General features: G+C 39.6%; 1 protein-coding gene across 5 annotated transcripts in view; it reads right to left on the reverse strand.

Annotated features, from left to right (window-relative positions):
• Window positions 1–26,629, reverse strand: part of FGD4 (FYVE, RhoGEF and PH domain containing 4) — a 115,019-nt gene extending 88,390 nt beyond the window's left edge. Inside the window, exons 1-2 of one of the 5 annotated variants that reach the window (XM_080553513.1) lie at window positions 25,437–26,629; window positions 25,050–25,195 (exon numbers count right to left, since the gene is read on the reverse strand). In XM_080553513.1, the coding sequence (XP_080409639.1) occupies window positions 25,050–25,195; window positions 25,437–25,789 (499 nt within the window). In that variant the 5' untranslated portion in view covers window positions 25,790–26,629. Of the gene's footprint in view, window positions 1–8,550; window positions 14,289–14,353; window positions 20,072–25,049; window positions 25,196–25,367; window positions 25,392–25,436 lie in introns of those variants that run through there. The other 4 variants (XM_080553516.1, XM_080553522.1, XM_080553514.1 and 1 more) reach the window with 4 other exon arrangements.
• Window positions 26,630–26,837: the final 208 nt, after the last annotated feature.

The following is a 26,837-nucleotide window of genomic DNA, read 5'->3' on the forward strand; positions in this document are numbered from 1 at the left end:
AGCGTCAGCCCCAGAATTAATCCAGGAAAAAGGAATTACTGTTTTCCTGTCTTCCAGGCAGTATCTGTAAACTGGCTAGCCTATCATCTGAACAGTGTCTTCCAGAGAATGACTGAAATTGCTTTGGGAGCCAGAATCACCCCCAGAATCACTCTTACCACCTTGTCCCTACCCAAAGAACAATATTTCATGAAATATAAGCACAGCAGGATAAGGTGGCTCCTCCTCCAAACTCAAATACCACAATATAATCCTAAATTACTTTACTCTGAATATTATTTAAAATATAATAATAACATCAACAGTGATTGTTACCTATTACACTTCATCTGCTGAGTTTCTTGTGTTTCTTAAGCCTTTTCCTGCCCTGAACTGTTTGTGTATAGGACAGAAAGAAAACAAACAAGAAAGAGCCAAGAAGAACCTTGCAAAACTGCTTTGGTGGGTTTCTTTCCCAAAGGGTACACTGAGGAGCTGGATATCAGTAACCTTATAGAAGGGCAAGGATTTTTACATTTTTGTTGTACAAAAGCATTGCACAACTATTTGCATGAAAAAAGTATGGACACACTAAATGTCAAATTGACATTTTATGTTTGGGGTCTTTGACTTTTATTCAGTGGTGAAAGGGGTAGGGAACAGGAGGAAGCAGGAAAACCTAAACAATGACAATACCAATATATTATTATTTGCAGAAAATAAGTTTGCAGAGAAGTTCCATGGATGACATGCACCACCACAACCTTGGACCTTAGCTGAAGTCATAAGCAATTTCTCTGGAATACCACGTGACATAAATAGACAACTGCTAAGATACTTCACAAAACAATGCAGTTCATACCTCTGAAAAAAAATGACTTCTGCACTCTTCTTCAGTGACATGGAATTTTTTGCTTATGTCTAAATATTAATTTTTAAATAGTTTACGTAGGGCAGGGATAAATAACTTTTATGATAACTACCCTGGGGCAACAGAAAGATTAAGCCTAAACATGAGGTCATAGATGATCAAGACCGTAGCATAGAAAACATTTAGAAGTCAGTTTAGTAAATCTGTCAATTCAGACAGGCGGCTTCACATTCTGTGAGATAAATGAGGTCCATTAAAAACTGAAGTGTAGCATAGGACATATTAATCCTTTATAAAGAAGAAAGTTCACCACACCACTGTGTCCTCCTCACATTCAAGAGTGCAGTTTACAAAAATCTGCACTCATCTTAGTGATGCTCTGAACCAAGAAAACAAAAAGCTATCCATGAGAAGAACTAGGAAACACTGTAATCCAAATAGGAATTAATGAAGGAATTACTGTGTTATCATCTGCATGGTGAATTTAAAATGCCAAAACTCCACGACAAAAGAGAACAGCCTGACAGTAAGTTACTGAATTACCTTAAGAAATCTAAGTTCAAATTCTTCAGCTCTGCAATGAGGTTGTTTTTCTTTGTTGTTTGGTTTTTTGTCCTCAACTTATTCCTTCACTCTTTGTGCAGACTTCTCTGCAGGTAACCATAGCTTTAATAATCCCACTGGCTATGAAGATACAAGGAGAAAACAATCATTAACTACTTGAGGTTGTTCAGATATTTTAAAACAAGGAATATAAACCAAGGAAAACACACACACAATTCCGGATGGCACACGTGGTGTTTTTAAGCAGCTACATGAGAAAAAAAGTGACCCAGAAATCAAAATAAAAATCAGACTTTGTTCTAATATTGGATGGAGGAAACTGTTTCTCCATTAGAGAACAAACAAATATCATCAACTGGCTGACACAAAAGGGAAAAGGAAAACAACAGGAAAACTTGCCAGCTGGGGAAAGCAGCAGTCAACTGCCAAGGATCATTTTAGGGCTGCAGCTGCCTGCCTCTGCCAAGTTTAAAGAGTAAGCTGTTCTAAAAGTATATTAGAAAAATGCCATTAGGGAGTTCAAATACTGACCTTGTAAGGAAAAATTCCATGAAGAAGACCGTGAATTTCCAGGATACCAGGAATTTGGTTAAGATTCATCTTGCAAATTCCCAGGTTCAGCATGAAAACAGCTATTCCAAAAATGCAACCAATGTTCCTTTTTTTTTTCTGCTCACATCCGTACTTAAAGAGTTGCCAGTGCCCCATGTGCTGATCTGAATTCAGATCTGCACACCCCATTCCAAAGGAGAGTACTTCTAGACTGAGAATGTTGCTGCTAGTATATTATCACAAATCTATTTTTACTGGGCAACGCATAGTGCTTCTGGTAAGACAGCAGATACAAAATTTGTCTCAGTATTTTAAGATTATTCATGTTCAAGGCTCTCAGCAATGTGCTCTCAATATTTTTAGAGAAGCATTGATAATGAGCATATTTCCAACTATTTTAGGACTTAGAAGAGCTAAATCTAGTCAAAAACTACCCAAGAAAAAGTAACAAGATTTTTCCCACATAGCAGTATGTTTGCAACTAAAACATAAAGTATGACTTTTCTCATATATTTTTTTTAAACAAAAATTTGTCTGTAAAGCATGGCACTGATACCAAAACCGATGCGAAGGATGAGTATATTGCTTTTGTGATATTTGTGAGAGCTTAACAGGAACCCATCAAACAGATGACGAAGGAAGAAGTGATGTAAAGGTGTGCAAACCAAAAACAAAATGATTCATTATAAAACATCTGCACCTTGTTTTCAAATACATCACATACAGCATCAGCTGGAAAAAGTGTAGCAAAGACAGATGCAGGAAGAAATTCAGATCCACAAGCATAGAATAATGTCCTTTAACACCCCCCCAAGAAACAGCTGTCACTTACTTTAATCACTCAAAACAACCAGGAAATATTTATTCCAGCTTAAATTGTAGCCAGAAGTTCGGCTGCCCATTCTCTTCAATGAGAAGCAACTGACTGATCTGAAATTTACTAGTTTTGAGGGAACAGGCAGATGTAATTTTGTTCCTCTGTAGTTACAAGGGTGAACAGTACCCTGTGTGTGTGGGGAAGGGTACTCCATATCAAAGGTGATTATTTGCCAGGAAGACTAGGTGCCTATCGACAAGTATTGTTATAAAAACTTACCTATGTAACAACCGTGAAGAAAATGGAACCATACAACCTTAACAAAGAAAAGGCAGAATTCTAGTGCTATCTAACAGTTCACTACAGCATTGAACCATTATCGCAACAGAAACAATTAAATCATGGTTATTGTAGCTCGTTGCTGTTTCAGAGTGATCAGCATAGCTGTCTCTTTCAGTGATGGTCAGACAAATCTCTAAGGCTGTAAACACTTCCTATTGAAAAAGCTGCCAACCACGCATTTAATTTTCTACTTACAGAACAAACTAGGCCACAAAACAGGAACCTCAAAATCCTTCTTGACCCTCAAGAACAGTATCAAGGGACGCAGCAGGAAAGGGAAAATACTAAAGACTGAACAGCCGATCAAAGAGGTTTGTCATAAGTACATTTTGACTACATTCAAGAGCATAAAAAAAAAAAAACAACTTCAACATTAAAAAATATTTGCTACGTGCAGGTCAGTTTAAAAAAAAGCCTTGACAAACGAACTGTTTCTAAGCCGGTGCTTTCCTTTGGTACACATATATTTACACCAATGACATTTAAAAATTCAAGTGTCAAAAAGAGTGAAAGTTGAAAGTAGGTTTATCTAATTTAGAGGTATCTATCAGACACCGGCTGTAGCTCCCTGAGGTATGAAAATAAGCATAGTTATCTGGAATACATTCAAGAAAAAGAAGGAAGTTTTAAAAATAAACCAAATTGCAAACACTGCCATTGGCTCACTGGTTTCATTTTGACTATTACAGGGAGATAAACCATTACTGAGGAACATTTACTTTTTCAAATCAAGTAAGTGACAAGTTTCATAAAGGAACAAGCTGTTCTCTGCGATACCTAGGACAATCACTCCAATACATAAGAATGTATTTCATCAGAAGTATTTTGCATTGCAGTTACAGTGTTACATACTACAGTCTTTCTGCTCCACAGATCTCACTGTTTTGGTGCAGTTTGATGGAGGGAAAAAAAAGAAAATAGACCATGAGCTATCTCAAGGCAATGCCAGGATCCTAAAAAAAAGGATGAAAATTCACGGGAGGCTCAGATGACACAGCAGCAGGCAAAGGACAACAAGGCTAGGACTTCATGCATTATGGCAGGCAACTCAGATAAAAGCACTTCCAAGAGTCCCAGGAAGACAGGAAAGAACAATAACTTTTAAGCCAACCAGCACCCTGCACAAAGCAATGGCTGGCAAGCCCCGAAGCAGATCATTAAAGAAAGAATCCTGATCTGTTCTTACCTGAGCCAGAATCTATACAAGAGTTTTAATTTTTCGTACCTTTTGACTTTGAAGAATCATTCACATTTTAGTCTCAAAGCTCTTGACAGAACCACCCTACCAGACTGACCTTTCAAGAGAGGGTGCCACCGTTCCACCTGCAGGACAGGAGGTCTATCAGAAGCACCAAAGAACCAGCAGGTGGGCTGCTTTCACGCATCAGTCTTCAATAGGATGGGGAAAAACTTGGTGACAACTGAGGCCAAGTATGGAAACTGAAAGGTACTGGGCTGTAAGTCTCTAAACAAAACTCTTCGGGACTTCACTTTACAAAACAAACATGGCGTATTTCTCATTCTGTATAAATATGTTAGAAACACAGGAATGTTAGAAGTCCACAAGACAGTCATTTCGGTTCTGGTAATAGTGTGCAAAGATTACCTACGGAATTTAATCATAGCAGAACATATATATATATATTCACTCCCAAAGCAAATTGCAAGCAAAGGAGACAATTGGTCCTATAATGAAAGGACAACAGACACACAGTCTACCTTCTTACCTACTCTACTCACCCGGTCACCTCACACACAACGTTTTCTATTCTCTCTTCTTCCAGTCTACTCTCCCTCAATATGCCTTCATTTCCCTTTCTGGATGGCTGTGTATCATCAGTCTCCCACCCATACAGGCACACAAACAAACACGCATACACGCTCATTCTATCCAACTTGCAGTACCCATCACCAACAACTCTACTCTGCAGCCAGCAGTCCATGGAAGCAAGTGTGGAAGAAGCATGGTGACAGCAATGCTTAAGCCTCATGTGAAGGCTCCGCTTTGCAGATTGCAAGTAGCATTACCCCTAGGGCAATGCAGGACCCTCCTGTACAAGCTTTTCCTTTGTCAAAATTAACACATTGGTAATAGGAGCTTCTTACTAAGAATTCTGAAATCCCCCATCTGGTAAACCTTACAAAACAAGTGACTATAGGATTGGCACAAAATAAGTTTTTTGTTTGTTTTTTAAATTTTCTGAATGCAGTTGCTTTGGTTTCAGTCTTAGGAAGACAGGAAGGGTTTTTTTGCTTGTTTTTAAATGGGCAACAGGCAGCACTTCATCTAGAAACAGTGATAAATGTATCAGTCAACCATGCTTTGTTCTTTGGATTTACTGAACTCCCTCTGCTCCCTATGTCTGGCTTCCATAAAATTTTCAGAACTGGAATTGGCAACATACTCTTAATATACTTTCTTCTAAGCAAACATATTCCCTTGAAAATTGTATTTGTTGCTCAGAACATCAGTTCTCTCCGTGTTCCCAGAAGTTCTACTAGAACACAAATGCCTTGTTTAAAGCATCATTGTCTTCCCTCCTTATTTCAAAGCATACAGAACCCCATCTAAGGAGAAGGACTTCATGGTTCCACCAAGGCAGCACAGGAAGCATCTAAATTTAAATAAGGCCTTTCATGTGTCATATAGTACAAACAGACCCAATATAGCTCATTCTTTAATCATACAAGACTTGTGCTTTGACATTTCCTCAAACAAAGCCCGAGCTACACTTCAAGTTAAGTATTGCAAGAAGATTTACCAGAGAGAGGAGGAAAAAATAAAGAGAGGCAGAGAAGGAAAAATAAGCCTAAACTGCAGCTTTCAACTTTGGTTTGGACTTTCCCAGTGCTTTGGTGCAGTCAAAAGCTCAACTTCCTATCCCTTCTTCTCTCCTCAGTCATGTTATCAGTGCAAAAGACACTACCTCTCCTGTGGCTCCAGCCTGGCTGAATTCATAAACTTTATCTATGAGCACAGAAAGTTTATTGGGAGTAGCCTCCACATTAAGATCAAGATCCCACTTAATTAACTTTAGCACAAAAAAGTTCTGCTAATATCAGAACATAAGCCGTCTACAGAGAAAGCAATTGATAAATACATGTCTGTAAGTGATTTCACCACACCAGCAGTTCAAACATCTACAAGTTTATGTAGGCATCTTGTAAACATCAAAGCAAGTAAGTTCTAAAAGTCCACAGGATTAGGCTGACAATCTAAAGACCGCCATTAGCATCAGCAGTCTGTCACTGTACCATCTTGCAATTATTAACTTAGAGCAGTCCTGACAAAAGTCACATTCAATAAGTCTTTTTCCATTAAATTGTCATTTTCTTTCCCAATGCTGAGAACAATATCTTAAATATCTGTAACTTTTTTTTTTTTTAAATCTACATCAATGTAAGCTTGCAAGTAATAGATTCAGCTATCAAGAACAATGCAGGCCCAGGGGTCAGCAGAGGCAAGGGACGTTTTCCTTTGGACGTAGCTGCTCTGGGAGTACTGCACTGTATCACCAGTTGTGTTTATAGGCTGCTATAAAAATTTCTGAGAACATCCTTGATTACTACCAAATCATGCTAATAAGCATAACAAGCATGATAAACTGAAGTAGAACTTGTTTTTTTGAGTAGTTTTTCTTGCTCACTGCAGTGCACTCACCCTGAATAAAACTGATTACAATGAACTACAGATTCTTCATAAAGGAATTCCCCAAAGGTATCTATTTTATTTACCTTACTCCAAAAGGAAAAAGTAATCATTCTGCTCTTTTACGGGAAAATGAACAGCTCTCCATCTTTAGTACTTTCTCCTGTAACAGTGGAACTAAATAGTATGACAGACACCTCAATGACATATTCTTCATCTTAAGCCAGATTTAGAATAGCCTCAAAAGAAACACTATGCAAAGACTCCCTTTCTATGAGAAACCATTTCATCAACTTTGATCCTGGCAAACTTGCTTTGACAGCTACAATAAAGAAGAGGTTACTGTCACAGGCCAACTCTTCTGATCACCTCCTAGAAGTTGGCCTCCCAGGAAAAAGCAGAAAAACAGCCCATGGGAACTGTACAAATAGAGGAGTAGACAAAACACATGTTCAAGTGCAGTAACATGCCTGGCTGTTGCATAGGCTTCCCATACAGATAGTGGAATTAAGCAGCACCAGTCTCTCAGTGATGAATATCTAACGCTTGTTTGCCAAACACCTCTTACTTCATTTATCCTTTAGCAGCAACAAGCAGTTCACAGACTGTGTCCTTCCTTCAGGTTATAAGGTGTAAAAACCTGTGTTAGACTGATCTATTTAACAAAAAGCAAAGCCACACTGAAAAAAAAAAAAAAAAAAAAAAACACCACAAAGTGAATGCCAGCTATCAGATTTTGTAAACCCTACAAAAAAAAATCATGAAATTATGCACACAAACTACATACCCAGACATACCCCTTTCAGTCATAAGTCTTCCATTTTTCTCAAAGTATTTCCACCACTTTTGGAAAACAGACTATTTATTCTTAAAGGAAACATGCCAATTATTCAATGATTGAGCCATGGAAGCAGAGAGCAGCTGCGGCGGGAGGTCAGTAAGGGCACCACAGGCAGGACAGCACTGCTTTGCTCTCCCTTCAAAGATGGATCACAAGCACCATCTTCATTAACAAGTATTGACTACCATCTCTAATTACTGCATTCTAGACCTTACATTTTCACTGCACTACAAATCTCAGCAGTGTGCAGATGCCATTTGCACAGTTCAGATTTTGCTTGTACTAGCAATTTAACACTCCGAAAAGACACAAGCAATCTTATTTATTTATCTAAATAGATAAAATATACTTTTCAGATTTTCAAAAAGCCACAATACTTTGGCATGTATTTACTGATGCTAGTCTTTCAAGTTATGTACCTGAATCTGTTAGTTTGCATGCCTAAAGTTAGAATATACAAATCCAGTATTTAGACTTGTAAATTAGTGAACCAGTTTTCAAAAGAGCTCAAACTCATTACCTCAGAAAACCAGGCTATTTAACTATTAAATTTGTACAGAACATCTTGTCTATAGAAATAAATAATTTCAACCTTGCTCTTAACTCTACTTAATCACACTGATAAACACTTATGCTTTCCTTATGCATTATTATTTAGAAAGAGATTCTCAGCCCTAATGAGCTACAGTCGGGAATTAAAAAAGCCATTTTAATTCTGAGTAACATCGTTGTCAAAAAACAATATAGTTTAAATAACTTTTTTTCCCCTTAACATTCCAAGGTAGAGAAATCCACAACTATTTTTTCGCTTAAACATTCACTACATTAAATGACTGCTTTAGGAAAAGAAACTCAGTTAAAAATGATGACACCCCTACCATACCCTTGCTAATCTAAAGCATTTTTTATCTAATCACAGTAATATATTAACTTACCATTGAAGATATCTAAGAGCATTTGTTAAGAATTATGGATTTGTTTCTTCTGCTTGGGTCAAAACACAGTTCTTTCTAAATGATATTTGCTTCCTGTTTGCATCCTCAATATTCACACGAAAGAAAGCCGTACAGCCTATATGCTGAAGGGCTCGCTGTCTTTCACTTCCTTTTGTGGCTTTCAAGACCAAAATAAGAGGGAGAGGTTTTGTTCACCAGAATATCATATTTCTGAAAAAACAGTATATTCATAAAACAATTGAAAAGTGAGAGCTTTATTCTTATGTTTTGACACTTCCTCTAACATTAATTTGCTCTGATCTAGGGACACGTACAAAGATGCCAACATTTAGCACAATATCAGAAGACTTCTCCTTCATTCTTACTGCTGCAATCTGAATGCTTAACATGTACTCCAGACAGTGGATACTTAAGGGAACATGAAAGTCTGTTTGGTTGAACTGAAAGCACACTACTGTAGCTACCAAAAGAATATCTTGTTAGACTGCACTTCACCATTGTTTAAAGTGAGCTGGTTGCCTACTGAGCATTGCCTATTATTTCTGTAAGAAAGCCTCAGCCAACATCAATAAGGTTTTTTGTTTGTTTTTATCACCCCTATCTGAGGACCACCAAGTATCTTCAAAAATGCCAGTTTATCTTTAAAAAAAAGACATCCCTATTGAAAATATAAAAAAGATTGCCGTAAATATGTTTCATCTTACACCACTTGTTTGGTTAAAGGACAAAGTCATTTTCATTGGAGATGTAGGGCACAGAAGGCATTACGACTTCCAGTTACTTCTTCTCAGTTTCACAAGCAGTGTTGTGAGATCATATCAAACAGTTTTGGAGTAGCCCTGCAGCTGAAATATCTTGTACTAATAGCATACAAGGTCAATAATTTTGCAGGATGTCTCTTCACCACAATGCTGTTGAAGCATTCTCAAAATCAGCAAGAGCAGTCTAAATGTTATAACGAAGCAGGTAGTTCTGGTTTTTCTAATTTAAGAGCCTGTGGTGTGAAAACACCCTAAAATATATATATAGAAACATTGTTTTTAATCTTGTGTACCATACTGTTTTGGAGTGGTTTATTCAGCAACAAAGTTTCAATGCCTATTTGTCCAATACCAGAGATATCAATTAACTAAAACAGTACAAGAGCAGGTTTATTTGTTTTTAAGCTTAAAATATGAGTAATTTTCTGTTAAAATACCAATACTTATTTTAATGAGACCTAAAATATACCATTTTTCCATTTCATTTGAAAACACTCCACAGTTCTCAATTAAAACACCAGCGATTTCACAGCAGCCAGCCAATCTACAACTGCATCTACCGTCTGTGGACAAACAGAACATTTCAGTTTTCTGTAACAGTCAGCCCAGCAATATTCATCATCATACAGTACTGTGTGATATGATTTATCTCAGAGAGCTCCCTGGCATCTTCAGAATCTACCATCCCTGTGCTGAGGGCTACAGCTGATAACTTGGTGCAATAACTTAGTACAACTAGGACTGAATTTTCCAGCCATGTTTTGAAGTGGGCAACAGGATATGCTTGGTGCAGATGAAATATGATTTTTAAGTTTCTTTAGCATAGTAGCACACAACTATTAATTCAAAACCACAGGACAAATATTTTTACTAACACTGGACACAAAACAGTAAAGGATCCAGCGTTTTGGCCTACAGCTGGACAGAAAAGTCCTGTGGGTTGTATGTTCTTATACAGAGGCAAGTACACTTAATGGGTAACGTCTGCTTCTTATATCCAAAAATATAGCCATTATGTCATTCCTTTTTATGCTGCTCAGCACTAAAAAGGAAGGACAGGAGAGAAAAATGCTGAGACAAATTTATTTTGCCAGCCATCAGCAGTTCAGAGCAGGATTCTCTAACCTTTCAGAGACTACACTGAACTTCTAAGTACTTATAACCTGGGAAGAGGAGAATATTACAAAAAAAAAAAAGTTCAAATGCAAAGACATCTATTGCCATGGAAGCAGCAGGCAAAACAGTTTTAGAAAGGTTTCCCTGTTCAAAATTGAGTAGGTGCAATCCACATATGAAAAGGACAGTATAGGGATCATAGCAGAAGGAATGCTACAAGGTTAAGGGTCTTCCACCAGCTGTAATCATCTTTGTCCACCTCCACAGAAAGTCTATTCTCAATTCCATTTTTTTTGCCATTAATTTCTAGCTCCAAGTTAGCCACTCACAAAGAAAGAAATATGAAGGTAAATTGGTGCGTTTTCATTCCAGGCTTTGAACTAAGGATAGAAAATTGACACGCTAAACTACTGCTAAATGTAACCATTTTATGATGTAAGTATAATCTTGAATATATACACAGTCCAAACAGATTAATCTGTGGAAGGGAAATCTTTTAAAAAGAAAAATGAAGTCTGTAGGGAGCAAACCTATGTTCTGCCTGTTTGTATTACTTTCACCTTGAACAGAAAAAAGACCAGGCCTGATATGAAATAAACATAGAGCTGATTAAGTACAAATCCCCTTACCTTTTCTTATCACGTGGCCTATTTAGTCAACATGACCACTTCTATTGAATCGTAGCATTACCAGGCACAGAACATTTGCAAAAGATTCACAGTTAAACTAAACCTCAGAGAAACTAAACCCAGTTTACTGGCTGTAAACCAGTACTCAGGAGTTTCAAAGACTTCAAACAAGGTCAACGTATGAACATTAGTCTCAGGTGTAGTTCTTTCCCACGTCACTCCATTTTCTGTTTTATTACAAGCAATGCCAAGTGAGGTGCTTCATTGGAAGACCCAGAAAAAAGAAGATAAAGGAAAGCATGCAAAATAGATTTATTTGATGGTGGACAAATGGGGTGACCACAGCACTCAGAGTCATAGGACCCTTCGTCATCCATTATGCTCCTCAGTGCGGTCACAAGCACTTTGCATACAACCAATGCTGCTACCAGCTCGCCTTTCTCACTAGGTATTAAGACCTCACCACCTCTAAGGAGCTCCTCAAGTTATGCTGCTGCTAAATCAGGGCACGGCGCACAGGCCAGAGGAGCCTGCCACTGCTGGAAGCCAGCAGTCGACCCCAGAGCGATGCTGGCTTCAACGCGTGTCTTGCCTTCATGTTGGTGGACCTCACCGAGTGCTTTATCCATCTCCATCAACAGAGGGCTATAGGCAGCTGCTCCCATTTTAAGGCTCCATAGGTACCATGTACTAATAGGGAATATTCACATTTTCAACATAGCAATTCTGAATTGTGTGTGCACTCACGTTTTCAAAGAAACTAAATAAAATTACTTAAATATAAATTACCTTTATTATATTAAAATTACCTTAACAGAACTTGGGTAAAATTCAGCATTAGACTTCAAAAATCAAATTCTTGTCATAAGTATAAATTCAGAATATAAAGTTACCTTCATTTCAGCCTCAGGAGATGCAAAACAGGTGTGTATGGTTTATTAGGAAACAGGTTAATACTAAAAAATATGTATTTTTTAAATCACTTTCCAAGTTAATACAGACCAAAAAGTAAGAGACTCGGCTTTGCTCTTCATATGGTGTTTTTGCTAAAGAAAAATAACCACAGGTAGCAATCAGTTGAAGGAAAAAGCAAATCTGTCTAAGCTTGCATTAAGAAAAATCTCTCAGTGAATCAATATGCTGTGCAAAAAGGATCTTCAATTTATTTCTTTCACATTATAATCATTGCAGCAACCATCATACAAGACTCAAAAAGGCAACCCAACTGCTGCTAAATTGTTTGGTAGTGAATTCTTTGATAATATTTTACAATACCAATATGTATTTGGATCTCATCATGCTATGTAACATTAAAAAAAAAAAAAGAGACAACCATTCTTTAGAGAGATTGTTGCATTTTCATTATTCATTCCATTTGTTCAGAACAGAAAGAGCCTGTTTTCTTTCTACCCAGTGCTGAGGCAAAGAAAGGCAACAGGAGGAGAACCTCAGCAGACATGGCTCCAGTACCACAGAAACTGCTGCTTCCTGTGCCAGCTCCCCAAGACTGCGGAAGACAACAGCTGCTGCAGATGCTGTTGGTCAAAGCACCTACAGAAAGGTCAGCCAGAGAGCATTCTGCAAACTGCACTATGCTGATAAAAGCACAGCTACAGTAACCACTTGAAAAGGGGGAAACTTTAGCTTTAGAAAGTATTTCAGGCTCCTGATATATTTCTAGATTTGATTTCTGTATCAATAGACAAATGCAAGTCCCCAGTGAGTTGTCATCAACATTTTTAATGGAAGGGGGAAAATAAAAATGGAAAGGAAAATCTGACTGCCAGACACTTTTCTATAATCTATTAAGTTACCCTATAACACCAGATATACATTAACCATTACCTTCAACATCTAAATACACAGTTTGCCTCTAGTACGTAGACAAGCATGAACATTTTCTACTTAAATTCTGTATGTTATCTGAAAAAACAAACAAACAAACAAACTAACTAGCCTTACACGCTGCTGTCAATAGAAAATATTCCAAAGCCAACGATAAAAAGAACTGGTAACTTCACTGTCTCTCAGGTTGCTACCTTTGGCCTCCTGCACAATAGCCACTTTGTTAACAGGGTAAGCAGGCAGTATTATTTAAACATACAGGGCAGATAACCCTGAAGATCCTCAATTTCTTCAGTCTTTTTCCCTGTTACTCCTTAAATATATGGCCAACACAGTTATACCCAATGCAATATAGAAAACAGCAGCTAAGAGGCATAGTTCCTGCCCTTTACTTGTTAATATGAAGAACAGCAAACTAGGCTTAATGTCTGAAAAAATGACATTATACACTTGAAGGCATTAACCATATCCAAACATTTAAACCCAAAACATATCCATATCCAACTGTATCCAAACACTTAGCTTAATTTTGGTCTATCAAATCACATTAGGGATTATAATGGCCCTGTTGTTTTATGTATAGAGAATATTTTTAGATTACCAACAAAAGCTGCTTAAAAACTGCTATACTGCAATGCCCGTGACAAAGTCAACGCATCAGGAAACCATACCCCTCAGCACCACAAGGCAGCAGAGCAGCTCACTGCAGCTGCCACTGCAATAGGAGCACTGTGAGCTAGCAGACACCTAGCATTTGACACATTCTTCTCAGAGAAGTTTGTATTTTCTTAATGACATTTTTTAGTTCTTTCTTTCCTGCTTTAACTTTTAACAGTGTTCCTTATTTTCCAGGAACTTTAGGTAATATTTGTTTGCTTTCATCTCCCAAATGGGTAAACACTAACCCAATGCTTCTTTGGGGGAAAAAATCCAATTTTTTTCCACTGAAGTTTAGGTGTGGCAAGTCTCCTATAACATTTTGAAAAAAGCTAAGAATAACAAGCCTCTTTATTTCACATAACATTTAAGATGTTATAACCTTTCAATTGACCTGCAGGGTCAATTTCCTGACAAATTCTAACTTAACAGGTTATATTTCCATAACAGGGTTTAAAAACAAACAAACACTCAACAATCCACTAACAGGAGCCATGCTACAGTTAAGGATCACACCTCCCAGATAATATAAACCACAGATCATTCAGTGGCATAACATCCACATCTAGAAAAAGATACGTGAAGAATATATATCTGCACATAAACATGGACGATTTGCTTCTATCTACTTGAATATGTATAACTGAAGAGTCTATGGTAAAAACAGAGGCTCCTTTTCATTAGCAGTGGATTACCTAGTTTTATTCTATGTGTCTTGTTAGCAGCTGCTGTAAAGTAGTTTAACAGTTTTTATTTAAAGTTTAACATGCTTACCAGTTATCAGAATTCTCCTGCCTTCTCTCAGAGAGATCTTCCAATGTAAGCCCACACACCAAGAAAAGTTAAAAAGAAAAAATTACTTGCGTAAAGAGTTATTTCAGCACCGTGCACTCAGCTTGCAGTCCACTCTCCTGACTTGTAGTTACTAAATTGCTCCTGCTTTTCTAACCCCTTGTGTACTGTAACTGGAAAAACCCTTATCAGAAAGCTGATCCTGCTTCTACACCCTTAGCCACTGTAAACAACATTGTATTTCAACTTCAAACAACCTGCCCTTGCACGTGTACAAAAAAGCCTCCAACTGTAACACTGCAGTTACTTCAGCTATTTGCATTGCAGGTTCCAGCTCTGTTAGCCTTACCTACATCTTACTAAGTATGCACTTCTTGTCAAGCTTGATATATCCTCACTTTTCACATTTAAAAAGTATTTTCCCTTCCTTAAACAGAAGTTAATATTTGACAGCAAAGAACTACTTTGATCTCTTAAGGGGGGGAAAGAAAAGAAATTTCTCCGTTTTCATCCTAAACTATAGATTCAGGGTAGCACATGGGGCATACAGACAGCCTGAATATTACTGGCATGAATAACGAACATATGGGAAGCAGATAGGGGCAGGTATGCTTTTTTTTTTTTTTTCTGGTATGTACTTTTCCAATAGCAGAGCTGAACCGAGCACTGTATGAGATAGAAAACTACTAAATACTTGCACCCCCATAGTTTCCTAAGAGCACAAGCTATCTACTTCTGCTCAGTTCTCTAATCTCCTTCCCAGGGACCAAAGGAAGGAAATTGTGAGATTTTTATTTTTATTTTTTTTTTTAAGCCAACACTGGTGTTAACAATAGCACTCTACACAACAGGGCAGCAGAGGGAAGCTGATTTTTTTTTCTGCAGCAAACTTGCTCCAAAATGTTATTCTAAAAGAGAATTTCTGTAATTTGTTACTGAACTGAAGAATATCTCCCAGACACCTCCAGGTGAAATGAAAGTGGCACTTATGACACTTACTAGGCATGAACAACAGAGGTTGATTTTTCATTTGCGGTGTCCTACATTCACTTCTCTACAAGTGAAGGGTTGGAGTCTGTAACTTGACCATATTCAGGACATGGCCAGATGTACTACCTGGAAAAGAGTTAAGTTAAACTGCTGCATCCCAGATTTGTTCCCCATGCAGATACTTCAGCAGCACTACCAAGGCAGTTTTGCTGACACTGGGGATTTTTTCTCAGTGTCAGCTTTAAAATCACTTTCATTTTTGAAAGGACTACTTTAACATTCTCTCATAAAACCATAATGAAAACTATGGATTTTAAAGAATAAGAGTCTAAATTATTTGTACCAAAGAAATTTTAGAAGACTATGAAAGCTGTGTGATGTCCTATATTGGAGGATCTCAGCTGGGCTCACAGTTTTCAAATACCGCATGCTATTTCACATGAACGCTGAACATGTCGCCTTGACCTGAGCGGAAGCAATCGATAAGGGCTGAGAAAATGCCTTTAAACATCACTACCTAACCACGTGCAGAAAAAAAAATCTGACAATTTGAGATGCATGGGTCATCCATAGAAATAATCTTTGGTTTTCTAAATGATGTAAATACTTAAATCAGCAAATCATAAAATAAATGAGAAAGATTAAATGGTTTCACTGCATATAAGACCTATCACCTTTGTATCTCAACATTTTTGTAAGTTACATGGAAAAAAAAAAAAAAAACACAATTAAAATTAGTTTTACTCAGGATCCAGTTCAGCCCATCTGCTGAATGGCATTTAGGAAATAAAGAGGATACAATATTCACGGTGCTAAGATTCACATGTTATGTACCTCATTTCAAAATACAGCTAATATTCAGAGTTTAAAATGATAAGCCTACATTTCTGTTGCAGCTCATCTGCATTTGCTGAAAACAACCGAAGCAACCCCATATAAACCTAGTTAACTACACAGTGTCAGCCACATAAGAAAAACAGAGATTATACTGTTAAAAGTAAGCAGATATTAATTGTGTGGAATTATTACTTCCTAGTTTTAAGGTCAACAGACACTTGGTTATTTAAGCTGTATCAAAACCCTCAGAAGAGCCAACTAGTTCATCTGGGCTTGTAAATTTCAACTTCCCTATTAACGCACTGAATGCGAGTATCATTCTCATTCTTATCATCAAAAGTCTTTTAGTATATCCTGTGCACAAGCAGTAAGCTCTCACAGACAGTAAGAAAGATAAACACTTAAAGGGAAAGGGATAATTCTCAACACTGAGGTTGAACGCCAAGGACAGCCCGTGCCAACATCAGCTAGGTTTCTTGCTGGCTACACAGAGCAGACAGGATGGACTTTGAACTCCCTCCTTCAACTGCATGTCAGCGGAGTTATTCTGAAGGTATCCTTTAGGCTTGATATGGGTCCAGGGAAGGATATAAGGAAGTTCTGAAACAGGTGATGTGCACAACCAGCCCCTTGGACTGCTGTGTTTTGACTTGCTTACATCCTTCCATTCTACCCAACCACAAAAGCCGCAATAGAGTCCTAGTGCCATTACCTTCTGCTCCCTGACCTGGCGTGGCAGTCCCTGAACAGCGTGTGAACAGCCAGCTCAGTCATAAGCATGCCCTTCACTTTTAAGCCTGGCGAGCATATTTGTCCACTGGATCAGATGTACATTAATAAATTATAAAGAACAGTGTTTACTGCACAATCACTTGTCACTCAAGAAAACGTGAAGGTAATTACAAAGCAACAGTTGGTCCAGATAACCAGGAGAACTTGATGAAAATCAACTTAAGCTTCTGCAGTAATGAACAGGAATGGCTGTTCCAGTTTCTAACAGGAACAGCTATTTTTAAGGGTAAGTAGATGCAGCTTAACTGCTGTAAAATTTAAAATGCATCTTAATTCACAGTTATACATTTAGAAGCAAAATAAGCCAAAACATGAATGCTGTATGATTTTATGCACTAACAACAGTTCTCATTTTATTGTTTATACCACAAAATCTTATGTTTTATAAAGACTGCCCTGGAATCCTGTTTTCACCTGAGAATTTCTAAGCTTTTCTTTTAAAGAGATAAAAGCCCTCTTTCTTGAAAGAGCAAATTAAAAGGACCCTTAACTCTTGAAAACCATCCCCAGGTATCTGTCCTCCCACATAACTTTCTTGAATACAGTAGAACTGCTAAAATAGGTAAGCATTTACCTATGAGGATTCTACCCTCACAGAGGGAATGTGATTTCTCAATGACCAGAGTTAGTATCAGACTGTTTAAAAAGGAATGTAAACTATTAAAATAGGGGCGTTTTGGCAAGAGTCTTCTGAAGAAAGTCTAGCAGTATAATTGCATACAACTGGAAAAAAAAAAAAAAAAAGGGTTTCAGCTCTATTCAAAACAACTTAGGCTTCCTGTATCAGTAGCTTTGTTTTGATTCTCAAATCTCCAGTTCTGAAGATGAACGTAATTAGCCATTAAGTTTCATTTCCTAACTCAATTACTGATGTTAACAAAAATAATGTGCATATTAATATTCAACTTAGAAACTGAAGTACCATAGACAAAACAGTGAACTACAGTACGTAAGCACAAAGAGGAAAAATAGTCTGATTATTCACTGCAAGAAGTTGACATCAAGTCCTTCTAATACAGACAAAACATTTAAAGAGAGTCTTATCTTCAAATATTATTATTTAACAATTTTACAATTTGGGTCATTTATAGGTGGTGTTGTTTTTTTTTTTTTCAAATCTCTTGTAGACTCAAACTTTGTTTTTTGATTTAGAAAACAGTTTTCCGTGGTGGAAGAGAACTTAGGAGACTGAAATAGCATTAGCGACTGAATGACTCAGCCCAGAAGGAAAATAAAGGTTACCAATATAATCATGAAGCAAATGGGAAAAAAGTCACCCTTCTCTTGCATATGGGCTGGAGCTTAAAGAATTGACACTTCCCAGAGGGAAGAGAGCTCAGTCGGTCAGAATCAGCAGGGGGCTCTGCATTGTCTCTCCCTCTTCTACCTCCAGAAGTCACTGGGTACCATCACGATGATCTCCTCTCAGGTCTGCAGTTTTGCCCAGATCTTGATATTTCTCACCTCATAGAAGACGTACCAAAAGATCACAGATCATAGAATGGTTTGGTTTGGAAGGGACCTTAAAGATCACCTAGTTCCAATCCCCCTGCCATGGGCAGGGACACCTTCCACCTCCTTTGAAAATTCTCTACTGACTTGTGTTTCAAGCGCTGCAAGGTCCCTAAAGAGATCACGCAGAAGCTCCATCAAAAATCCAGCTAGTCCAGAAAAAGCACACCACTCTAACCCAAGTGAGAGGTTCACCACTAAGCTAGGACAACTGCCCACAGCAACCCTGGGACAGGCCTGGTATTGCAGCACCACAAATAGCACTCAGAGGCACCTCAGACTCCCTAAGTTTCAAGTAGTCTGTAGCTGGATGTAGTTACCACGTCATTACATAGCTACAAGGCTGGGTATAGCTGAAACTCCTGACCAGGAGGACTCGGTCATGATGGTGACTAACAGAATCAAAAAGAATCATGGAAACTTCACACACTCCACTAAGGAGAAGCCAAATATTTTATGAAGCTAGAAGAAATCAAGCCTCTGAATCAGTCAAAATTACTTTTAATTGCTAGTAAACAGTTTCTCTCCCCAATATTCATCTAGCTCTGGGTACACTGGCATCTATTTGAAAGGGGGGCCCATGCCTTTAATTATCCATGAAGAGAAGGCTAGACCTGTAAATCTGATGCATTATCATCTATGCTTCAAGACAACATTTATACAGAAGTCAGGAATAAATCATAGGATTTCATGTCACAGATTAGAGTTCCACCACATTTTCCCTCCTTTCAAGGCTATTTAGCATATTTTATATTAACATCTGTGACACGCTCAGCATTAATACTTCGTAACTAACACTTTCTCATCACTCTGCCCTAGCTTCTACTCCATGTCTTTTGCCTCCAATTTTAATCCATTTTAAACTCCATTTCATCAAATTCAGTGTAATCAGAGGCAAACTGCTCCAAAACTCATTAAAAATATATACATCTTTCTTTACATTTCTTGCTTTGCAAACTACTGCAGCAATTTAGTCCCTCTCCTCTTCTGCTTCCACTCATTTCTCCGCATCTTCTGGTATTGCCTTACTGTTGTTTATTTGTACACTGAGACGACATGTCTGATTTCTATTTCATACATCAACATTTCAACAGAGCCCCAAACTCCCTTCTCCACACTAATTTCCAAAGTAGTTTCTTCTGCTGAAGCTACCTGCATTAAAACGCTACTTCCAAAGCAGCTACTTCAACAAAACATTAAAAAATCCTTTTTCAATTTCCTCTTTTTATTTGCTTGGGTGATTGACAGAACTATAGCTCTGGGATACCCTCTCTGAACAGAATTCTGTCTCCCCTTGTCAGAAGCATGTAAGTTTGTTGATAATGGCCTGAATATATCAAGACGTCCACAGCTACACATTTGATTAAAACGCTTCTACCATCAAGAGCTTGAGGCAAAGCTTAATTCTAGATTTCACATGATGGAAGAGATCATTACGATCATCTAAGTGCAATTATACATCCTAGATTGACTTACATTCAAGAGAAATACTATATGCAGTGTCCCACACTGGGAGAGAACGCCATTTTTCACCTCACAGAGGAGTGTCAGCTACAAGATTTGTAGTCAGTAATTGGCATAAAGTATTGAATTGATAATAATGTTCCAAAGAAAATCTACCCACTAACAAGATAAATAGAAGAGGGAAGAAAAAAAAATCTTATTTTAAAATAATTTGCTTTGTATTTTTCCTTCCTTTACCTCTGACAAATACATCATGCCAGGAAGATAATTTGTCTTCTACAGCAAATACTTAACATTTCTTTAAGACATAACAGTGCTAAATACAGCAGTTAAAATGCTTTATCACAGCTCACACTGTACTCAACACATACTGACAAACAGCATCAAATAAAAATACTGCCCAGAATGGGATTTTGACTGAAATGCTGGGAGATGAGATAGCTCATCACCACGAGTTAAGAAGTGGGTGAAAAGTCTGACAACTTCAGTTTTAAGAAGCACAGATATTGACAGACAAAGGACAAAACAACCAAAGGGCAAAGCATTATTTTCCTGTATGAACAGCTTGCTTTTTCAATATTTTTGATCTACTGGTTGCCCAAAAATAACAGTCCCTAAGCAGGTTCTCCTCCAATTCAAAAATCTCCAAACCATTTTTTTTTTTAATCTGCAAAAGCAGTCTGATCCTGTGATTTCTGTATAACAAACTAATCTGGATCATGTATGCGAGCTATTACCTTCCTAATTTTGCTATCCCTAAAAGCACTTCAGGAATGGTGTTTACCAGCACTTTCATTTTGGGTGGTACGCTCCAGAGAAACCTTTCCAGCAAGGAGCAGATTTATATTATTAGCAAACCCCTGTCAAATTCTTCTTTGAAACCCTCTGTGGTTCAAACCATTAGCAAGTCAAGCAGTTGTGAATAAGAAATTGAATTTATTTAGGGGAATCACCATCCTAATCTCCAGGAAGTCAGTATTACAAGACCAACAAAAATTACTGGTTAAAGTAGATGTTGCCTAGCAAAGGCAAAACAGACACACCAAGCCAACCCAAAATATAGAGACAAGCAACTTTCCTGATAGATTGTAAACTGAACTGTGCACTCAAAGGGTTTACCTTGATCCTAAATATTTGGAGGAGAAGAAAAGGAAAAGAAAAGACTCAGAAAACCGTACAATTATATTCTGGAAACTAAGTTTCATTTCCTGCCACCTTCCACACAACACATTGACTTCAACAGAAGGCACACAAGTTTAATTTGGCCCACACAAACAGGAAGTTGTCTAATAACAGCAAACAGGGAAATTTAATAGCTAATGTATTCCTGTGCAAGTTCTGTACTTTACATTCCCTTATTTTTTGAAGGGAATGGAATATTTAGAAGCAAATTCCTATATGATCACCCTCCTTCCTCAATATTGTGAAGTATCAGCTCTCCTTGAGGTATTTCAACTTTAGAAAGATTTCAAAAACCCTGCATTCACCAGGAAAGCATACAAGGCAATCAGGTTTTTTGCAGTGGCCTCTAAAGCATCTAGAGATCCCAACCATTGCTTGGATTATCCCTAACGATCATACAGGTTTTCCTTGAACACACTCAATAGCAAGCAGATTTTCAGTCACTGCAGACCAGTCAACATCATACAGCAGGTAACACAAAGGCAAGAGCAAGGAGAATGATAGTCCAAAATTAATTAATTTTCAAAAATTAAACTAAAGAAAACCAGCAACAATGAAAATCAACCAGGCAGGCAATTATCACAGACTAGAACAGGATGCTACTACAGTCTTACTTAGCTATCTCATACTGCAAGAAGGAAACCCAAAGGACTAAAGAAGTTTTGTTAACATAATCCCATAAAATCATATCAATTTAACAGGCAGGGATATAATACCAGCAGCAGGATTTTTTTTTTTTGCCTGTCAGTGTTATGCAGATACCTTGCTACAGTGAGTGCTGTCCTGAATGCAAATTACCTCAGCTTCCCAAGAACCATGCTGTAATGTCTGAGAACACTAATGTACAGCACAATGCCAGCAGGCGTATTTAGGCAACAGAGAATGGGACAAACAGTCCAGAAAGGGTGTAAATTTGCATTTAAGTGAACAAAACCAAGGAACCAGTGCAAGATCTGAAGTTCACAGGAAGTTAACCTAGTCTATGTGTAGCAAGGATAGAGGTGAATATACCGGTAACAGAAAAAAAAGAAAAAAAGAAAAAAAAAGCTATTTATTTCTATGAAAGCAAGTTACTGTGTCCTTGTGTTCAGAACTGTTTTCACTACACAGATAAATCAAGTTAAATCAGTGGATATACAACCTTCCAGGACAGTTTAATCCAATGCGGTATCAAAGTACTGCTATGCTCACATTTTGCAGAGCTGTTGGCTTGCAAAAGGTGCTGAACAAGCAAGCAATAACTTACACCTACTTCTTGGCAGACAGCTAATTTTGAGTTAAAACACATACTTGCATTTGAAGATTTGCTCCAGTTAGTACCAACTATGAATTCTAACTCGGCACAGGACAAAAAAAATCAATCCCCAATGGTTAATAATCCATTTTTGATGGGAATAATCATGCTAACTCCACCAAAAGCTCTTCTTTAAACTGTCTCCAGATATCAGCCTTGACATTTCCTGACCATTTCAAAGTATCTCTGAAGATTCAAGTACTCTTTTGTTCAAGCCCTTAAATTAGTGTAAAATTCTAAAAGGTCCTGTAGATAGTTAAACACACCATTCTTTTTCAAACTTCAATGCTAACAGAACTCAACTGCAATTTTGCTTATGACAGTGAACCTGAATGATTTGGACAATAGTATGTTGAAGAGGAGAAAGATATTTCCATTAGAAGTTGGACACTTAGATTGCAAGACACAATAAAAGACTGATGCCGTAAGATACAACTTAAGTAGCCCATTTCATCATTAAAGGCATTTTCAAACACCACCATGAATGGAATTGCTTCCAGATCTTATCTCCCAGCACAGAAAATCTGCAATATTCCCTTCTTCACCAGGCCAACGTCAAAGGATGTGAGGACATTCTTAAGCGTAAGGCAACTGCACTAGGTCTTAAGTCTTCTCACTAAATAACACACTAGTAATCTGAGAAGACCTCCGATAAGCTTGCCATATACAAAATCCAGATTTTCTTTCAATGTGTTTATACACTACAATAACTCATGTGATACACCTAGTTTCTTCACTTGTTCGTCAGATGCTGACCTGAGACAACTATAAGAGTCCAGTCCTCAGGCAAAACATAAATAACTACTGTATTTCACAACACCTGGCGGAGACTGACTGGAGATCTGAGGTCTATAGTAACTCCTCCTTCTCTCCAGAAAGGATTTCAAGCAGGCCAAAGGTATGCTCTGGCTTTACAAGGCCTCTTAAAATCCAGTTAGTGTTTTGTAAGCTGGAAAAGAAAACATAAGCACTGGATTTTATTTTTTTTTAACAGGAGAAAGAGCACACCCAGCTTTATGTTGCACCTGAGGATTAAAGTTTGTACTTGCAGAATCAAGGCAAGAATCATAAATCACCTTTTATCAGCAGCAGGTGCAGGTTGCATTCTGACCACAAAGAGGCTATGAAACTAGGCTATGAAACTATCCTGGAATTACAGGGTGCTGGAGCACATTCCGCAGTAGTCACTGCTAACCAGAGGAGCAGGTAAGGAGCCAAAGACCCATTAAAACCCTCATTTCCTCCTCTTCATTTTGTTACTTTTTTCATATTAGCGATCATATTAGCAATCATGATGCAAGGAAGTACTATGATATTCATTACTGTAATGCAAAGCCACCTGATAAAAAGTGTGGTGCTCCTGTTGTGGTCCTCAGCACCTTGCTGACATCCAGAAATCACAAGAACTTTGTACAAACACTGACAAACTATGCATTGTGTGTACACTGAATAAATACCAATCACCTGTGGGTTTAGTGTGTGCATGGCTGAAAAGGGCAACAATAAAGGACTGTAGTTTTGTATGAAATTATTACTCAGAACTCTGGGGTAATGACAAGCACCTGCAGAAGCCTGATGAAATTAAAGTAAAAATTAACACAAAACACAGGGCTCCTGTTCAAATTGATCAGTGTTACAGGAGGATGAAATCCATTAAGTCTTCCAACTACAAATACAGCTGCTAATTCCTATTTCCAGATGTAAATATGCAGTTGAAGCCTTGGAAAAAAAAAATCCCACCACCAATAATAAAAAAAAAGAAGTGTATTTATGCACATGGCCAAGGCCATTACACGTTAATGCTAAAATAAAGCACACTATGAACAACACCATGACAGTCTGTTCTTATTTGTGCATACTTTCAAATTAAGCATGCCTCTTGCCTGGGAATCCCTGAAAAGACATCCCCCGACATCCTGTTCTGTATATTTCACACGATGTCATTCCCAGCAATACAGCACACGTGCGCTGGAAATTTCAGGCTTTGTTTTGTCCACTTTGGCCTTCCACATCCATAAAGCCAAGCTGCTGCGACACAAGCACAGCACGTCACGCCTGCTGGAGCGCTCACTGCCATCACATCGCAGGATCACGTGCTGTATACATGTACATGCATACATATATATGTATATAATGTATATATGGGGGTGTGCATTAATCTGCTCAGGAGCAAAAACTTTCTGCAATTCCTGCATGGATTTTAAGACAGCTTACTATTACAGCCAGCCCAACGTAACACCTGCAACCAGCCTGACCTTATCGTCCCTTCTAACCGCGCTGCGCTAAGCTGATGCGGCTGCCTTGTGAAGCGTGACAGGTGAAACTCTCCTGGCACAGGTGTGCTACTGAAAGGGGCGAGGAGAGGAGGAGAGCGAGGGGCAGCCACGGCTGCGGTGGCTGTCCCGGTCGTGAGAGTGGGTCGCGACAGTGCCCTCCCGCAGCCCGACAGCGGGTACAAGCACCAAGCGGGTTCACCACCGCGGCAAGCCCGGCCCGGCCGGGGGCTGGGGGTACGAGCGAGCCGGGCACTGCCAGGCACCCCCAGCCGTGTCCCCGGGGCGAAGGGCTTCGGGACAGGGGCCGTGGGGAGCTGATAGGGGCCGTTACCTGCCGGCGGCCCCCGGGCGGCCTCCCCCCGCGGGGGGCCGGCGGGGCAGGTGCGCGCTGCTCCGCTGGAGACGGCGGCGAAGCCCGGGCTGGATTTCCTGCGGATGGCCGTCCGCCTGAAGTTTATGCCCTCGGCTCCGCTCATCCTCGGGGCGGGGGGAGAGACAGAGAGAGGCAGAGTGAGGGAAAAGCCGACGGGTCCTCAGCGCCCCTCCCGCCCGCGGTCCGGCGGGACCGGCATAGCCGCCAGGGCAGCGGCAGCGCCTCCGTCCCCCGCCCGCACCGCGGCTGCGGCCGCCTCCTGAGCCGGCCCCTTACCTGCCCGCCGCTCCCCGCCCTCCCCTCCTGCCTGCCTAGCCCTGCCCTGCCCTGCCCTGCCTGCGGTACCTGCCCGGCAGCCGCCGGCCCCAGGCTCGGCCCCCCCGGCTGCACGGAGAGCCCGCGGCCGCCGCCCAGCCCGGCCGGGGCCGTGTGGGAACTTCCCCGAGCCGCCCGCCCGCCGGCCGCAGGAGCGAGTTCCCCGCGGGGAAGTGGGCGCCGCGGGAGGGCAGCCGCTGCCAGCTGGGGCCGGGACAGGGAGCTGAGGGGTTTAACCGCCTGCGCCGTGTCCATTTCAATAGGTGTTCCCCTCTTCTCGCCGTACTGCTGCCCTCTGTCATTGGGCACCTCTGAAATGCCTTCCCTAGAAGGACGTCCACTTCCTGCGGGATTTGTTGGTGTATGTAGAAGAGATTGGCCATAAGGTGTTACCCGTCTTCTAAAGAGAAAATTAGAGAATCACAGAGTATCCTGACCTGGAAGGGACCCACGAGGATCACTGAGTCCAACTCCTGGCTCCACACAGGACCACCCAAAAACCAGACTCTATATCTGAGAGTGTTGTCCAAACGCTTCATGAACTCTGGCGGCTCGGTGCTGTGACCACTGCCCCGGGCAGCCTGTCCCAGTGCCTGACCACCCTCTGGATGCAGAACCTTTCCCTAACACCCAGCCTAGTCAACTGGGACCTCTTGAAAATTCTCAAAGACATCTCAATCCTACCACTGAAAAGTGAGTGAGTTTTGATGCCAGGGACAGAGCTACAATACTTGCACTCATAGTAATTCCATCTAAAACAGCTCATTCAGGCCAAAGCTTTTGCCTCCCCCTGTAAATATGAATTAAGGCCGAGACAGGCAATCAGAAGGCTATGCTGGTGTGAGAGCTGCGGTTAGGTTCACAACAGTGTCGGAAAGTCCCTATTTATCTGCTTAGCTGGGACACGATGTTAGCAGGCAGAGCAGAACGTCTGCGCTTTTGCCACCATGAAGCTGAAAAATCGCAGACTGTTGTACGCAGGATGAGAGCCTTTGAATCTGTCGGGCCGCTTACTTGCTTCCTCTTTTGTTCTCAGTGAAATCATTCTCTTCCAATAGAAGGTCGATATCTTGCAGCCCCCTCTTTCAAGTCCAACAAAAATGAGGTAGTCAGATCACCTCCTGGATTTCGTGTTCTTGCAAACACTGGGGTTTCCTTTTGCAAACATACAAAGAAGCTGTGACTCAGAGGTAAAAGACTGATTTATTTCCTGACTTCAGTCACCTGACCTGGGCTGGGCATATGGAAATGACTATACCTGTGTTATGAAGAGCAGAAGGTACTCCTGCTGACTTCATTGCACCAGGAGAGCTACAGGTTCTTGTAAACTAGCTATGTACAGTTAATGGATATGTAGTAAGGATCAATCATTAACTTGTTCAGATAAGTATCTTGTTCCAGAAGACTGGCACACACTTAATTCTTCATCTG

Source organism: Anser brachyrhynchus (assembly GCF_964034855.1).
Source record: "Anser brachyrhynchus genome assembly, chromosome: 1".
NCBI classification, from domain to species: domain Eukaryota; kingdom Metazoa; phylum Chordata; class Aves; order Anseriformes; family Anatidae; genus Anser; species Anser brachyrhynchus.